The following is an 18,355-nucleotide window of genomic DNA, read 5'->3' on the forward strand; positions in this document are numbered from 1 at the left end:
ACGTGTAAAACACTTACCTTTTGCAATTTATTTGGAAGATTTTTGTGATGTCTCTCTATGGATTTAGCACTTTAACTGCAGTTGCCTTAGTTTCGTTTTAGTTTGTTGTTTAGGTAGGAGTTTTAAACATGTTTAGACTTTGTACATTGTGTTTTTGGTTGTTGGAACTTTTAACCGTTTATAAATTTGTTAGATTAACTGATGTAGGTTAGAGTTTTCGTTATCTTTAATTCGAATCATGCCAGAGACAGAGAGTAGAGATTCATTCTTGCATTGCCTGTGCCAGAATAGGGGAGTGAAAAACATTAAATCGAGTACAAATCAAAATGTGGGTGAGGTAAGGCAAAGAAAAGTGAAAGTGAGGTGCAAACGACAGTCAGAGAGAACGAAAGTATAGAGTGTGGGTACATTGAGAATTTACAAAATTGCAAAATAATTGAAATGCGAAGAGATTATCCCACACCCAGGGCCACGGGGCGAATGTGTAATAATGTCTGCTGAATGGCCAGAAACGCCCATCTATTTATTTACTCGCACTCGTTTGTCGCACAGTTTGCTCTCGAAAAACGCGACTCATCTTCTCAGCTCCTCATACCTCGTCCTCGTCCTCGGGTTGCCCTTTTGGCCAGAGCTTTTCCCCCACTGAACCTGCGGCGACCTCCAACCGCCCAGCATCGCATCTACTTGACCTACTAACGCCTGTCGCATTATGACACACATTCGTTAATTAGGCCCAGCCCAATAACTCCTTTTTTTTTGTGAAAATTCCGTCAACTCATCATCGAGCACGCGGCGTATGCGTAATATTTCTGTTTTGGCCCCGATTTGCATGCCATAAAAAACAAAAAAAAGGAAAAAAAGAAAGCAGACACACCTCGGCGCGTCCCTATTTTTATGGGTTACCAATAGATGGGATGGGCCAGTGGATGTGCCAGTGTCCTTCGTCCTTCGGCCCGATGTCTCAATGCCGTGCCCATGCAGCGAGTTAAATCAAATTAGCACCCGTAGGGGCAGCAAATCCGAGGTGCATGTGGCTTGCCACACCCCCTCGAGCACTCACACACTCGCAAGCGAGAAACAGGAAACGAGGAAATCGTGAAATGGGCACAGGGAACAAGGAACAAGGACTTGGAACATGACAGGAGACAGCGTCAGAAGGAGGATATTACATAACAGGCGCTCCCCATGTAAATCTGGTTGTAAATTGTATGTGTGTGTTGGTGTATGCTTGTGCTTGTATTGGTGTAAGTGTGTTTGTGTGTGGTTTGGCCCAAATGAATATGCGATGACGTTGACGTTGCTATTGTTATTGTTATTGTCAGTTGATGCCTGGCTTTATTATTGTTTGCTTTGCCCCGTTAAAAAGGTGCATTTTCGCATTTTCTCTTAACCTTGAACTCTTAGTTTTCGCTAGCATTTTTCGTTTCCATATTTCTATGCTTTTTATGCGTTGACAAACTTTTACTTTTTATGCAAAAAAAAAATTGTACAAATGTTTTTGGGTTTTTTGTATTTTAAATTTTTTAATTGTATTTATTGAGTTTTTTGTTGAAAATTTGTTGCTGAAACGCTTTGTTAACTTTGTTGAAATTCTTTTAGTTGTCTAAGTTATTGTTTTTTGTTGTTTAAGTTGATGATTTGATTTGGCTGTCCTTAAACTGGGTTCTTTATATATTTCTGTGTTAAAATGTTTTTATTGTAAAATGTAAGTTCCGCCGCGTTGCACACAACAATTCGCTGGCAGAGATCAACTAAGACTGAGCTCGATTCAGGCTTTAGTTGCATCCTTTTGGGTATCCTGCTCTGCTCCCGCTTCCTTGGCGAAGGACAAAAATCGCGAGAGAGAGCAGGAGAGAGCCCGAGCCAAATCACAACAAAAACAGCCAAAGGGCCAAGAGCTAAGAGCCAAAAGGAGCGAAAGAAAGGCAGGACCTCCTCCTCCTCCCGGCCATGTCCTCGCCCAATCCATTTGTTGTTGCTGCTCACTCTGTTTCACTTTCAGGGGGTGGGTGGGTTTCAGGTTTCAGGTTTCGGGCTTCTGGTTTCCAGCTTACAATGATTCTGCGTTTTCATGGTGATTTTGTTGTTGCCCCAAGGAAAGCTTCATTGTTGTCAGCGGCCACGTGACTCGAACAGGACTTTCTTATCACCACGGAGCTTTAAGTTCGTCCCAAGGGTGCAAAAGCTCTGACTTTACAATAACTGACCGGTAAATACTCTCTAGCTTAATTCATTTACTTGCGCTCTAGTCAAAAACCTTAGTATCTATGGTTCCTAGAAAATAATATTAAAATAGAGGATAAACTTAGGATAGCCTGGTCTTTGGGGGTGGTTTCATCCCCCGCCTAATATCTAAAAGTAGTAGCTAGTTTTGTTGTACGTGGGTTTCTTTGATTTGATGCGTGTGATTTTTTTTTCTTAGATTTCCATTTTGTACTTTTCAAAGAAGTTTGGAACTTCCAACTACCAATCCTTTGTCCACGGATCGCCTAGGTGGCCTCATCGCCCTTTTCTTGAATGCCACTGCTGCTGCTGTTGTCGCTGTTGCTGTGGTTTTGGGTCTGCAAGGGGAATTAGTCCAGGATTAGTCCTGAATTGGGATGTACATCGTGTGTGGGATGCAAGTACTCACCGCATTACGGTGCGGGCAGTCGGCATGGAGGTGGTCTTCTCCACGGCAGCGATGACAACGCTTCGGCTGAGGACCCAAAGCGCATTCGGAGGCAATGTGGTTGGCGAATTCGCCGCAGTTGTAGCAGCGCATGCGGCGAGTCCTGCGATTTCTGTGGGTGGAGGGGTTGGTTTTTAAAAATTACTTTTTAGGAACATTAGTGCAAGGGGTGGGGCAGGAACTTGGACAAGCCTCTCACATGCGTGGCCTGTAGGTGCTGCCGTGGCAGTTCTCGCCCTGCTTCCCGGACACCCTGGTGGCCTCCAGACCGCGCGACGTGCGCTGGCACTCGAACTCCACCTCCTCCTGTTCGCCCAGCGAACGGAAACCGGCCATTTGGATGACGCTCTAAAAGGATGTTGTGTTGGTTATTTTTTATTACTTTACAGGACTGAAAGAAATTTATTTAAATGTCCTTGTTGTTTATATAAACACTAAACGTATAAAAACAAAAACAAAAATCAAAACAAATCAGTTTTTTTTTAATAAAAAAAATTGAGAAAAAGTCAAGATTTGTATTTTTAAGATTCTACCTATTAGACTAGGTAGCAACTTAACTAAACTATTAAGAAAGATATTAATGATAAATATTTACAAGACTTTAATAACTATTAGACTTTTATAACCTAAAATATTTACCTATAATATCTATCTTAAATATTTCAGGTTATAATAGTCTATAAGACTTTAATATCTATTAGACTATTATAACCTTAAAAATTTACCTTTAGTATCTCTCTTAATAGTTTATTTCAGTTGCTTTATAATAAGGACCAAGAATCTTAAGCTCAGTTTTATGAAGCTTAAGTTTTACCTATATTTACTTAACATTAAAAGCTGACATGAACTTGAAGTAGTCTTGTGATAACTACTCCCATTAAAATATTTACCACACTTGATTTCCTTCTTCACTTATTTATAAACCTAAGTAAATGATTTAATTAGTTAGTAGTACCCACCTGATGGACGAACACCTCCTGGCCGCCGTCGTTGGGGGTTAGGAAGCCCCATCCTTTGGCCACGTTGAACCATTTGCATTTGCCCAGGCGCACACAGCCGCATTCCTCGGCAGGACTCGCAGGATTTGCAGGATTTGCTGGATGGAATAGAATAGAGAGGAAACATGAGTTCGCAGCTCAATTCGATATCCTGTCTGGGAATCCCTGTCAAGGTTTTGTTATTCAAATGAGCGCTAGCAAGGCAGCTGAACAACTCGGGATCTGAATGTTTTTGTTCATCATCATGGTGTCCTTGCCCCATTTGCCGCGAGGCAAGTTCAACTTGGGTTAGGTTCCCTCCTCGCCCCTCCAATTCTTTAGCCCTCCACGTCCCCATTCCACCACTCCCATTAAGGGCAGAAAACAGGTTTCGTTGTTATTATAAGACATATTTGGAAATAACCGAAAGAGCGCGGAGTGGATTCATTCCATTATCTAAGCAGGGGCTCATCTCACTCACGCACACAGTCGCACGCCCATCGGTTCATTCATTCATTCATAAATTGTTTTCACTTCGCTCGTTCCCATTTCGCTGGCTGTGTGCCCCATGCTTATCTTTCTTTAAAACGGCCTCTTGTACTCCGTAGTATCGTATCGCCCAGATATTCTGAGATACTCGCACTGCATTCTTGTGCTTCTCCGTGTGGCTTATCTGAAATCAAAATTTTCATTTTCGGGGGTTGTTGGCATTTCTAGGTCGCCCCGCTCCACACACTTTTCTCACTCATTTCCCCCCACCGAACAACGTGAATGGACTCTCAAGATCTTGGAAATTCTTTTGCGTCTGATAAGAAACCTTATTGAATGAAAATCTTTCAATTTGGTCAAACCACCACCACTGCGATTATCCTTTGAATGGTTTCAATCCCTTCTGCTTGCCCATTTCTTATAGGTAAAAAGTAGCAAACTGGTTTCCTGGCACAATTAGCTTAGTAAATCTGGGAGATCTTCTGCCTCAAATGCATTGAGGCGATGATAATCCTCTGCTGCTGGACTGCTGTGTCCTTGATCGACGGGGTGGGGTTGATGGGCTCTGGTTGATGACGGAAAGTCGGTCAGCGTTCGGGGGTTGATGACACCTCCGGGTATATAATAGGAATAGGAACCCCCTCGATTTGCCAATAAAAAATCAAATCAGCGAATGGCAAAAACACAACAGAAACCGAAAAAAACACACGCCAGCGAATAAAGAACTGCGCAGTATATAAAAACAGAGTAAAAAACAGGCAGACAAAAACAGAAACCAAATATTAGGGCGATCGCACAGCCAATCAGCTTCGACTTTGATAAGATTTCATATTGAATTTGTTGTCGCTTTTTTTGGAACACAAAACAAGTTTGTTGGGCGAAGGGAAGGGAAGGGAAGGGAAGGGGGAGGTGTTCTGTTGTGTGACGTTTATGCATTAGTTGGAAATTAGTTTCACTCTAAACAAACCTGACGAAGTGGAACTCTGACTGGTCCTCCTTTGCAATCCATTTTCCTGCTGTAAGTTTTCCATGCTGTCTCCTTGTTTTCTCAACTATCTTATTCCCACTTAAATTGGTTGATTTTTCGCTCCAAAATTCGTTGTTGTTTAAAAATTCACTGAAAATGCATGGTTTTCCTGCCAACGAACACACATGTGGCCCAAGATGTAACTGTATCTGTATCTTTCACTGCCCGCACTCACACAGATACTCGGCACTTTCTCGATTTTCTGAGGGGAATGGAAGGAAAAACGCTGCCGCTGCGCACGACGCACTTCGTCACACTGACTCCGCGTTGCGTTTGACTATTTCTAGGAAGGTCGCAGCAGGCCCGAAAAATGTTTAGCTCAGTATCTTGAAAACAATATTCGACTCGGTCTGTTTCGTTCTGTGTGTGTGAGTGAGCGTGGAAAACATCGAGCTGAGTTGAGTGGATTCGCCTCGATTCGGTGCGAGTTGAGCGTGTTTAGACCGCGTAAATGTATCTGACAGATACTCTACATGACGATCACGGGGAGAGTAACCGAAAAACATAGAGAGCACGCTAGAAAGAGAGCCAAATTTATCTATGTCGAGCCATAGACCTAAAGACCCTAAATGTCGAGCACACTTTCGGATTCACATTCGGATGTATCTGTATCTAGCACTCAATAAGTGCGTGAGCCGAGCGCACTTCAGGATACTTGAGAATTAAAACTGTTATACAGTTAAGCTTTAATAACTTTCAATTAAAAATTTGTGTACGAATAATTTTAGAAAATTTTGTAATTACATTTTTTATTATTACTTATTATTAACTAATTAAAAAGTCTTGACAATTTTGTATTTTTTTTATATATTTTTTTATTGGTACTCTGTTATTCTTTGTTCAAATAAATACTTTGTTGTAGGTATATTGATTTCGTATAGTATAAACCGGTAGAAGTTATTCTTGATCAGGACTAGCCGAGGCGATATAGGTATGTCAGTATTAAACTGCAATAACAAAAAATCTTGTATTAGGCACATGCTTCAAAGTATAAATGTCTTACCTCGTTGAGCTCGTAATATAATTCTTAATTGATTTACATGCTTTCCAGGGAACTTTAATTTTTGGCAATACAGTTAAATCCGCTTTTTTAACTATAATTTTATAACGATTAATAAAATAAAGGTTATAAGGTCACAAGGTCAAAGCTTAGTTTATCAAAAAGTTTTTATCAAAATTAAGTTAGATGGTTCTGTTCCAAAAATCATACAATGAGTTTATTTCATTTTTTCACTCAAAGTCTTGATTTAAAAAATGAAGTATGTGGACACCCCAAATCGTGGAAATTTCTGATAGGCAGATTCTTTTCAAAAAAATGATGCCCGTAAAAAACAAACTCTCCTGATTGGCGAGTGCCAAAAAAAAAGTACACTAAAAAACTGCACTGCAACTGGCGGTCGGCAACCCTCGCTTCAGTCGCGTGCCGGGCAGCTGTGAGTTTTGGGTGCATTTCAACCCCTCGAGGACACGAAATCTGCACCCCAACTGCATTGTGCAACATATTTGCGAACTCTCTTCCTCCCTTCTCCCTTTTGATCCTGTGACTCCGGCTTGCATGCAATTAATTTCGGCACGTGCCCCGCTGGCGTGCCGAATCGATGACCAATGCCATTGATGACAGCGGATCCGAGGGCGGAAACTGTAGCGAAAATCGAATTCGTAGGGGAGGAATCAAATGGACGTTTTGTGGTTCGTAAATTGGCAAAAACTCGGCCGATTTTGAGTGAAAGTAGATAGAATTACACGAATGGAGTTTGTAAAATTAGAAGAAATATGTAATGAACATTTTATATTCTAGTTTAAAATAGATAAATAGACAAATTCGAGGCTAAAAAAATCCAATTCTGTAAAAATCTTTCAATATTTTCTAGTTTTAATCTGTAAATATTTTGTTTACTGATATGGCATTCCATTGCATTCATAACTTAAAGACTTATTTAGAAAAATGAATTAAGTAAGGTAAAAAATAAAGTAAGAAAGATATTCAATTGGAGGAAGTTTTAGAAATAAATCTATTATTCGCATTTATCAAAAACCCCTGAAACTGGTCTAAACAGTATGGGTAAAAAAATAATTCACTTTGTTTTTTACTTTCTAACGGAAATACATGAAATTTGAAGACTCAATTGATGGCGAAAAAGGATAAAAAACATGGGAAAGCCCTGAGGGCGTCTGCTGCAAATGTTTGAGGGGTCACTGAGGGTCAGTTTGATTTTTTATCAACAGTAAATAAATGCTAAAGAACCCAAAACACAGAGCAGCTCGAGCCAGCCGTCGCACAGTTTGTAATCAATATTTTGGCTGTCCTGAGCCGGTCTCAATCCGATGGCCAGTGGTCGATGGACAGACGGACAAAGCCGGCCAAAGGGACAAAAGCGAAAGTGCCCATTAGGGATGCGATGGGATGAAAAGGCAGGCACTCACATGCGCGTAATTGGAACAGGATTAACAAGGCGTCCTGGCACTCGCACACAGAATGCAATTCAAGTTGGGGAAGTAGAAGTGCAGCCAGGCATTGTCCGAGGGTCCGAGGATCGGTTCGTTTCGGTTCGGGATTCGATTCGAGGCATTTCCTGGCATTCTGTGGACGGGGGCGCGCCGACACAATGGCCATGAAAATAATCCGCTTTAACTATATAAAACGTTGCCAAACAGAAAATCAAGGCTGACATGAAAATGAGGAAAATTCTGGACCCAGACCGGAATTCTATGCAAAATCACAAATGAAAGAGTCCACGGGAGGGAGGGTTGTGCATGTTGGGGTGTAGGTCGATGCGATTCGATGCATTCGCTCCATTTAGCCATCCATGTGGCATATCCGCACAGCACGCGTTTGACCCGACCTGGCACCTCGTTTCCCTCTGCGCTTATTTTTTTCCCGGCGATAATCAGGATACGTTTTTTGTTGCCATCTTTTTATGCGTAAAACGCACACAATTTGCATGTCCAAGGGGGGTTAGCATGTGAGAGTGAGCACTGAAGTGCCCTACTTTCATTGTTGATTGACATGTGATTGATGTTTCCATTTGCAGTGACAGACCGTCAAAGAGCTCTTAGTCACGATAAGCTGCGTTCGCACAGAGGAGCTAAATTTAATCAAATGTTACAAAATGTCGTTGCATTAATTTCATCGAATATTCGTTCTTTCAAATTAAAACTTCATATTTTAGTTTAATGCGTTGTACAATACAATCCACTCACCATTTCTATCCTTACTTTTCTGAATCCTTAAAAAGGATATAGCTTTTTTAAGAGTTTTATCTAATATATTAGGCAGAAAATGGTAAGAAAACTAGCCCCTAAAAGTATGCCAACATTCAGCCGTTTTAACAAAGTAGAAAATCCAAATTGGTTAGTATGAAATATTCTTGTATTTATTCATTCTTTTCGTACTGTTATTAATTGTGATTCTTTAGAGATATTTTATAGAGATATTTCATATATAATTAATAGGAATTTAAGTTGCATTCAAATAATTAGATAATTCTTGTTTTCCGCTCGATTTGGTTTTTAAATTTTTATTTTTTTAGATGTTTTGCATGTAATTGGCGTATAAATATGCATATAGTCAATTATTTCGTTTATTGTGGTATAAGAGGTGAGTGATATATAAGCGTGTATATATCTTGAGCTCGTACAAATCAACACTTTTTTTCAAGAGGGTTTAAACAGAAACTCAATCTCCATCTCGAATATTAAAACGATTAGTTTTAATTGCAATTCTAATTGGGCTTAGCTTTGATTGCAAATAAAATTCGCTGCGTTTTTGTTGTTTCTTTTTCTAATTTTTAATTATTTATGAGAACCAATTTTGTACATTTTGTGTATATGAGAGAGAGTGGGGGAAACAATTTTATAGGACATACGTATAACAAAGGCTCTACATGATCTATAAAGGGCTGAATTATAGATAATTGTAATTATATAGATTCATACATTTGAAATATTGATTGCAATAAAGGTTTACGATAGACTTATTGAATATATAATGGAATATATATTTGGATTTGATTTCTAGAATTGATCCTTGAATCATTTTTGTGTAGATGTGTGTGTGTGTGAGTGTGAGTGGGTGTGTGAGTGTGTTCGACCTAAATCAGAGTCACTTATAACACTAAGAAGCAGTCATTTATTCTCCATTTAAATTTACGTTGTGTCGTCACGTTCCTTGAATCCTGAAACAGATTTCAATTACTGTACAAAGTTGGGCGCTTTAACCATAGGCCATTGGTTGTGTAGGATTGCTTGTCTTTTGGCTAAGATTGCTTTCGGCCCAAAAGTAGGCAACAGAGTTTGGTCTACATGGTTTAGTAGAAAATATAGTCTCTTGAGCCAGAACTCCCAAAACTTCACCAAATTGGTGAGTAGGCTTGAGCTACAGGTCGGACTCAGGGTCCCGACCCGAAGTCAATTTCGTTTGGAGTCACACCAAAATTACCAGTGGATCGAAGAAGAAGTTAGTTGCAAGTGCAAAGATCAAAGTTACACAAATTAAAGGAAATCCAAAATTTCCAAAATTCCCGGCAATCGCCGTTACAAGTGGCTTAAAAACCAAAAAAAAAACACAAGTGCTAAAGTGCCAACCCCTAGTGGGTAAGTTTTTTGAGTGCGAGAAGTTGATAAAGTGGTGTTTGAACGCCGTAATGTTTTTAGGTGGCACCTAATTACATAACCCCGGTCCGCCAAAAGCCAGGCTTGGGCGTAAGAGGCGTCTGGAGAACAAAAGCGCCAACAGGAGTGAAGTTATATATCCATCAACCGATCAATCAGCACCAGCAGCAGCAGCAGAATCCGAGATCCCTCAGCAGCGACAATAGCGCCGAGAATTTGATTTATTTATTATCTACATATTTTATTATCATTATCTACATATTTTTTCTACTTTCTACATCTACGTTTATATGTTGTAGAATAGCCCAGTAGCCAACAAAATTTAGGCTAGGGTCCATTTACCGGCAATACAATCCGTAAGCCGTAGGGAAATATAGCCCAAGAAGACAAAAAAAAAATGAATTAATCAACCCCTCAAATACTAAATCATTTCGAATTACATTTAAAACTTAAAGTTTCGAATTTTACGCGTCATTATACGCCACTAGAAGCAGATTGAAGCTGAATTTTAGTTTAAGTAGTTTTAAGAGAATAGTTATAATCAAGAGAGTAGGTCAATAACAGGGAAAATATGCATTAGAGCTGAGCAGTCCCGTCTTCCCATGTACTTTTCCCTTCCCTCTCCCATGTCTTAACGGCAGAGTACCGTACCGCTGTAGAGTACGAGTAAGGCGAGTGAGAGTAACGCTAGCGATCTCTTATGTAGTTGAGGTTCTCTTTCACAGGCCCCCTTCGAGAAGCGCTTCTTCGTGGGAAAACAAAGTGAGTCGATTTAATGTCATAAGAATCTCAACTACCCTTTTTAAATAGAACAAAAGTCTAAAGAGAAAATTTAACTTGTTACAAAATAAAAAATTCACCCCTCACTTAAATGCTGTAATAAAAAAAAAAAAAATTTAAAGAAACTACAAACTCCAAAAAAATGTCCTCCCCATAAAGCCCAAACCACAACTCCCTGCTCAATAATATAAAGTTTTAAGCCACACATATCATGCCATAATTTTACATACCTACACCCATTATACCCGCTCTCTACATTTGTATTATTTCATGTAAAAGCTAGATGTTATATACATGAGCACTGAAATATTCAGCGATCGCTAAATTTAATTTTTATTCATTAAATTCGCAATTTTAAGTTCAATCTATATGTTAATCACTTCTTAGGATCCTAATGCTCTTGTTTAGAATTAAATTTTGTCAGTTAATAGGATTATTCTATGTTTAAAAATAAAATTTATAATGTTGTCTAAAGTTGAGTAGAGTCCATAGGGAAGCCATGCGTCGTCGAATGTTATCTGTCGTGTAAAGTGTAGTCGCCTTTTAGGGATCGCCATAAATATATCTGGTCGATGGTGATCATGGTAGGGAGGGCAAGTCAGCTTGAACAACCGCTGACATAAAGGCACTACATCCTTGTTCGTCCTTATCTGTCCTTTGCTAGTCAATAGTCCGGTCCATTAGTCCTGTGGAGATCCTCGTACCCTTTAGCACGCGAAGTAATAAGATTTTGTTGTTCGTCTATAGAGCAAGTAGCAGCGTTCTTAAAACCTATCCCCGACCCCCCTCTACTGGTAACTCATGCCGGAACCAGCGCGTGCTCTACGTAGGCTACAAATTACACCAGCTCTCGAAACGTAGTTCGCTACAGTATTCTAATATATAACAATAAACTTATTTGGCGCCCAAACGTGTGTGGCCCGATTCTGTCATGGCGACAGTTCGATCCGGCAAGGCCAGATCCATTAAAAAAATATTTAAAACCGTCAGTAACATCAGACGTTAGTCAAGAGAATCTCCACAGCATTCATCCGCTAGATTAGGTGCGGCGAGGAGTGATTTACGGATCACAACTCCTTGCATACTATTAGGCCGCTGGAAAAGTTTTAGCTATTTAGCTTTAACGCCGCTACCTAATTAAACTTACGCATAGGGCGTTGTTTATTGGCTTAATAAATTTGCCATCCCGTCTTTTAGCGTGGGAAGTATTATTTTTTTTTTTACTGAAGTTTAATATAGAATTGTACAGAACACTTGTTGCCGGTTGCCTGGTGTATCTGGTATAGTCTGTGTTTTATGCGAAGTTCAAGAATTTTATTAATACCAGATGTTATATGTAAGATTAAGAGTCTGTTTTCGAGAATCTGAACAATAGGAGCCGGATGTTGCCGTTTTGCCATGCGGTGAACCGATTAAGTAGGTATTTTCGTTAATAGATCGTCATCTGAAAACGATATCTTTCACCTTTCTAGTCAATTTTTTTTGTAATTTAATTTTGTTTTGCGTATTAATCTTTTTGTAGTGGAGTTTTAGGCGGAATTGTACAGAACACTTTTGGCCGTTTGCCTGGTGTGTCTGGTATAGTCTGTATATAATACAAGTTGCAAAAAGTTATTTGATACAAGATGTTAAATGTAAGATTAGTGAATCTGTTACATGGAAATCCAGATATTACAGGAGCCTCTTGTTGCCGTTTGCCTTGAGGTGAACCTTTTTATTGTTTTTGTGTAATAGTTCGTCATCTGAAAACGACATCTTCCACTTGTAATTACATTTTATTATTAAAAATTTTAGAGTCAATAGTATTACATTTCATTACCGACAGGACTTAGCAGGACAAGGAACTTTACAAAAAGATAGCAGAAAACGATTGCATGGCACCCCAAATTTTGAGAGTTTTATTTTTGATTTTTTTCGATTATTTATTTATTTATTTATGTTTTGTTTATTTATTATTTTTTTTGCTTACTATTATTTATTTATTTTATTTATTTATTTTTATTATTAGGTAGATATTTTTTCAATTATTATTGCAAGATTCCGGAGCTGTAGGTCTTGTTGAAATGTCCCTAGCACACAGCACAGAAGATCTAAATAAAATAGTAGAGAACGTTTGTCAGATCTGCGCAAAACCTATTTCCTTTCCGATCCAATTGCTACACGCAAGGTGCGGTCACGATTTTCACCGAAATTGCTTCGCTACAAAAGCGGGGAAAACAAAAATCTGTCCTGTCTGCTCTAGCTCACTATCCTTCGCATCAGCGGAGAATTTAGCAGTTGATACTCCAACTAAACCTTCTGGCTCAAGAACCAAAACTCCAATAGTGCCACTTAACGTAGTAACTAGGTCGAAAGCTAATCAAGGCAAACCATCAAGCGACATCACAATGCCTACTGGTAACGACCAACAATCGTCTTCAGCCCCGACTGAACCTCAAACTGATTTTCAGTCGGCAATGGCCGAAACTATCAGGGTAGCCATTTCAGAAGCCTTAACGACTGCATTGGCCCAGCAAACAAAATGTTTCGCTGATGCTTTGGCCCAACAAACAAGAACCATGACCCAAGCGTTCGCAGGGAATTCGCAAGCCCAAGCGGCAAATTTTTCGCCTAACCAGATAATGTTAGACCCGATGTATAACCGAGGTAATACCGATCCTCAAGGTCCACCAAATCTAGGTCAGAATCGTAGTAGCAATTATTCGCCTGCCTCAGCAAGCAGCTCCTTAAGGCCAGATAAGATTGCTCAAATCATGGTTGGTTGGAAGCTACGCTTCTCAGGAAAAGGGCCAATGACTGTCGAAGACTTTATATACAGAGTAGAAGCTTTAGCAGGACAATCATTGGAGGGAAATCTTGAGCTAGTGGCTCAGAATGCTAATTTGCTGTTTGACGGAATCGCGAGCGATTGGTATTGGCGTTTTCATAAAAGCGTATCTGCAGTGCGTTGGTTCGAGTTAGTTGAAGGACTTAAAGGCCAATTCAAAGACGATAGAACTGACAGGAACATTCGAGCGGAAATAGACCAAAGGAAGCAACGGGGAAACGAAACTTTCGATGATTTTCATAGGATAATCGCTGCCCTTGCAGATAGACTGTCGCAACCAATGTCAGAGCAAGCAATGGTTGAAACTTTGCGGGCGAACCTCCTTCCAGAAGTCCAACATGAGATTTTGTATGAGCATACCCGAACTGTGCAAGAATTAAGACGACTAGTAAGGACCCGAGAAATTTTTATGCAAACCGTAGGAAAGCCGCAAGGATTTACACCGCGCCACGGACCACCCAGGAGGCAAGTCTGTGAGGTGCAATGTCAGGTAGAGACAGTAACAGAGAGCGAAGAGTCAGATGAAGATCAAGAGTTAGCGGCCATAAATCTGCGATGTTGGAACTGTAAAGAAAAGGGACATCCACATACCAAGTGCCCAGTACCGAAGCGGGTGTATTGTTTCGGATGCGGAGAAGACGGCCAGTACAGTCATACCTGCATCAAGTGCCACCCGACAAAAAACTCAGCAGAGCGTGCCACAAAGGCACGCAAACAGATGGTCTCGAAGGCAACGATGACCGACCAACCAGATTCACTTCACTAACCCCAAAACCAAAATCAACTGTCCAGATTTCTTCCAAAACTGAGTTAGAGAGCAATCATACCACTCGTTCAACAAGCCGTAGGGACAATTACAAAAGTTTAAAAAAGAAAGAACGCAAGCTCTTGCTCTCAGCCATAGTGGGGCAACTTAACGATTTCAGGCCTTACGCGCAGGTTGAAATGTTGGGCAAAATGGTAGTTGGGTTACTGGACACTGGAGCGTCAGTCAGCTGCATAGGTGGGAGTCTGGCTGCAGAGCTACCAGAACTAAATATAAAATACTCTAGAATAACAGCAGGAATTCGAACAGCAGACGGGCAATCCCAACCGATAAGTGGTCGGCTAACTACAGAAGTGTCCTTCCGGAGCGAAAAGAAAACACTAACCTTCTATGTAGTACCATCCCTAGCAGGAGATTTGTATCTAGGAATAGATTTTTGGAAGCATTTCCAGTTATTACCCGAAGCCTTCCGGGGCAACAATCCAATAGTGGCAGCATTAGAAGAGCCAATATCTCGTGAGCTCTTGCCTGACCAGCAACAAGCGCTACTTCGTGCAATTAAGCTTTTCCCGTCGTACGCGGCGAAAGGTCTGGGAAGGACCCAACTACTCTCACACTCCATTGATGTGGCTCAAGCAAAACCCATAAAACAAAGGCACTATGCGGTATCTCCGGCAACGGAAAAACTTATGTATGCGGAACTGGATAGAATGCTAGAGCTAGGTGTAATAGAGGAGTCGTCCAGCGCTTGGTCCTCACCAGTAGTTCTGGTCCAGAAACCTGGTAAAGTAAGGCTGTGTATTGATAGCCGAAAGCTGAATGAAGTGACGGTTAAAGACGCATATCCAATGCCACTTATTAATGGAATTTTAGGTAGGCTCCCAAAAGCAGAATTCATAACTAGTTTGGATCTAAAAGACGCCTTTTGGCAGATCCCGCTAGATGCTAATTCAAGGGACAAAACAGCATTCACAGTGCCTGGAAGACCCCTCTATCATTTTGTTGTTATGCCCTTTGGGCTATCTAATTCTCCCCAGACTATGTGTAGGCTAATGGATAAGGTGATCCCAGCGTCTCTAAGGAACGAGGTGTTTGTGTACTTAGACGACTTACTAATAGTCTCAGATACTTTTGAAAGACATATAGAAGTTCTGAAAGAGGTTGCGTCCCACCTTCAAAATGCCAAATTGACCATAAACGTAGAAAAAAGCAATTTTTGCATCAAGGAGGTTAAATACTTGGGACATGTGATTGGCCATGGAACCGTAGGCACAGACCCAGATAAAATATCCGCAATTCTGGAGTTCCCTAGCCCTCGCTCCATGAAACAGGTTCGCCGTTTCTTAGGAATGACGGGTTGGTATAATAAATTCATAAAAAACTTTGCCGCGTTAGCTTCTCCAATAACCGATACGCTCAGAAACAGAAAGAAATTTGCTTGGACTGAGGAAGCTCAACGAGCTTTTGAAATCTTGAAAGAACACATGTGTACGGCCCCTGTGTTGCATAGCCCAAATTTTGACGCTCCCTTTTCCATCCATTGTGATGCAAGCAACACTGGAGTGGGCGCGGTTCTAATGCAGGACGACGCCGAGGGAAACGAAGTTCCAATCTCCTTTATGTCCAAGAAACTAAACAAATGTCAATCAAATTACACAGTCACAGAAAAGGAGTGTTTGGCAGCTGTTTTGGCGGTAAAAAAATTCAGGGCATATGTGGAGGGACAAGAGTTCACAATTATTACCGATCACGCGTCCTTAAAGTGGCTAATGTCCCAGGGAGACCTCAGTTCTCGTCTTGCACGATGGTCCTTAAAATTGCAGGGATTTAAGTTCAAAATCAGCCATAGAAAAGGAAGTCAAAATGTAGTACCAGACGCCTTGTCAAGGACTTTTACGGAAGACCTTTCGGGCTTGGAAATATCTAGTTTAGTGGATATGGATGCCAGTGAGTTTAAAGGGAAAAATTACGAAGATCTAAAAGCAGCTATTTCCACAGGAGTACAACAATTAGGTGAGGTTAAGGTCAGCAACGGATTTGTTTATCGTCGCGCTGAGCACGCTGCAGACGAGAAAGTGGCAGATGAATCCTGTTGGAAGCTGTGGCTTCCTAAAGAGCTAGTTCCAGATTTGTTAAAAAAAAACGCATGAAGATCCCTTAGCAGCACACTGTGGCATAGCCAAAATGTTAGAAAACTTGAGAAGATATTTCTATTGGCCAAATTTAGCGGTAGATGTAAAAGATTTTGTCAATAGGTGCGAAGTGTGCAAGACAACAAAGCATCCCAGTCAGACTTTGAGACCAGCCTTGGGAAATACTGGCCAATCTGAAAGGATTTTTCAAAGGCTCTACGTCGACTTTTTAGGGCCGTATCCGCGTAGCTCGGAAGGGCATATAGGGCTTTTTATTGTAGTCGATCATGCTTCAAAGTTTCCCTTTCTGAAAGCCGTAAAGAAATTTACGACAGAGGCTATTCTTCCATTCCTTGAAAAAGAAATCTTCCATTGTTTTGGCGTACCGGAAACTATTATTTCCGATAATGGAGTGCAGTTCAAATCAGTGGCGTTCAACGCTTTACTTGAGAGATATGGGATCGCACACTCCTATACGGCGATTTACGCTCCACAAGCCAACGCCTCAGAAAGGGTCAATAGATCGGTGTTAGCTGCCATCAAGGCGTACATAGATCTGAGTCAAAAGAACTGGGATAGTAAACTTAGTAGCATCTGTTGCGCGTTGAGGTCAAGTTTTCATTCGGCCATAAAAACGACACCGTACAGAATGGTTTTTGGGCAGCACATGGTAGTAGATGGAAAATCATATAAAATCATTAGGGAGCTAGGATTGCTAGAGGATAGAAATGTACAGTTCAGTAAGGATGACTCGCGAGACATAATAAGGCGTACGGCTCAGGATTCGATGGAAGCCCAAAGGGAAAGGAATGAAAGGGCTTATAACTTGCGGAGCCGAATTGTGTCTTACAGACCGGGTCAAGAGGTCTTTCGCCGGAACTTCCAGCAAAGCAACTTCGCAAAGGGTTTTAGCTCAAAGCTAGCACCGGTTTTTATAAAGTCTAGGATCCGAAAAAAACTGGGTTTGGCCTATTATGAAATTGAGGACCTCCAGGGAAGGTTAATTGGCAAATACCACGCGAAAGACTTGCGACAATAAGACAAGCTGGGATCTCCCTTGTGTCGATAGCTCACCCCAAGTGAGATTTTGGTGGGGGGGAACTGTAGGATTGCTTGTCTTTTGGCTAAGATTGCTTTCGGCCCAAAAGTAGGCAACAGAGTTTGGTCTACATGGTTTAGTAGAAAATATAGTCTCTTGAGCCAGAACTCCCAAAACTTCACCAAATTGGTGAGTAGGCTTGAGCTACAGGTCGGACTCAGGGTCCCGACCCGAAGTCAATTTCGTTTGGAGTCACACCAAAATTACCAGTGGATCGAAGAAGAAGTTAGTTGCAAGTGCAAAGATCAAAGTTACACAAATTAAAGGAAATCCAAAATTTCCAAAATTCCCGGCAATCGCCGTTACAAGTGGCTTAAAAACCAAAAAAAAAACACAAGTGCTAAAGTGCCAACCCCTAGTGGGTAAGTTTTTTGAGTGCGAGAAGTTGATAAAGTGGTGTTTGAACGCCGTAATGTTTTTAGGTGGCACCTAATTACATAACCCCGGTCCGCCAAAAGCCAGGCTTGGGCGTAAGAGGCGTCTGGAGAACAAAAGCGCCAACAGGAGTGAAGTTATATATCCATCAACCGATCAATCAGCACCAGCAGCAGCAGCAGAATCCGAGATCCCTCAGCAGCGACAATAGCGCCGAGAATTTGATTTATTTATTATCTACATATTTTATTATCATTATCTACATATTTTTTCTACTTTCTACATCTACGTTTATATGTTGTAGAATAGCCCAGTAGCCAACAAAATTTAGGCTAGGGTCCATTTACCGGCAATACAATCCGTAAGCCGTAGGGAAATATAGCCCAAGAAGACAAAAAAAAAATGAATTAATCAACCCCTCAAATACTAAATCATTTCGAATTACATTTAAAACTTAAAGTTTCGAATTTTACGCGTCATTATACGCCACTAGAAGCAGATTGAAGCTGAATTTTAGTTTAAGTAGTTTTAAGAGAATAGTTATAATCAAGAGAGTAGGTCAATAACAGGGAAAATATGCATTAGAGCTGAGCAGTCCCGT

General features: G+C 40.7%; 1 protein-coding gene across 1 annotated transcript; it reads right to left on the reverse strand.

Annotated features, from left to right (window-relative positions):
- Positions 1–2,214: 2,214 nt before the first annotated feature.
- lin-28 (protein lin-28 homolog) lies at positions 2,215–5,435 on the reverse strand. The gene is made up of 5 exons (XM_017156860.3): positions 5,105–5,435; positions 3,631–3,767; positions 2,871–3,019; positions 2,633–2,783; positions 2,215–2,561 (listed from the first exon to the last, which is right to left on the reverse strand). The coding sequence occupies exons 1-5, from the start codon at positions 5,166–5,168 to the stop codon at positions 2,490–2,492; spliced, it is 573 nt and encodes a 190-aa protein (XP_017012349.1). The 5' UTR covers positions 5,169–5,435; the 3' UTR covers positions 2,215–2,489.
- Positions 5,436–18,355: the final 12,920 nt, after the last annotated feature.

Source organism: Drosophila takahashii, chromosome 3L, assembly GCF_030179915.1.
Source record: "Drosophila takahashii strain IR98-3 E-12201 chromosome 3L, DtakHiC1v2, whole genome shotgun sequence".
Lineage (NCBI taxonomy): Eukaryota > Metazoa > Arthropoda > Insecta > Diptera > Drosophilidae > Drosophila > Drosophila takahashii.

Excerpts from the sequence above, each read along its gene's own strand:
- lin-28 (XM_017156860.3), bottom strand. The coding sequence starts at position 5,168 with ATGGAAAACTTACAGCAGGAAAATGGATTGCAAAGGAGGACCAGTCAG. Across the intron at positions 3,768-5,104 it reads TCAGAGTTCCACTTCGTCAG|CAAATCCTGCAAATCCTGCG; the intron begins GTTTGTTTAGAG and ends TATTCCATCCAG. Across the intron at positions 2,784-2,870 it reads AGCACCTACAGGCCACGCAT|AAATCGCAGGACTCGCCGCA; the intron begins GTGAGAGGCTTG and ends CTCCACCCACAG.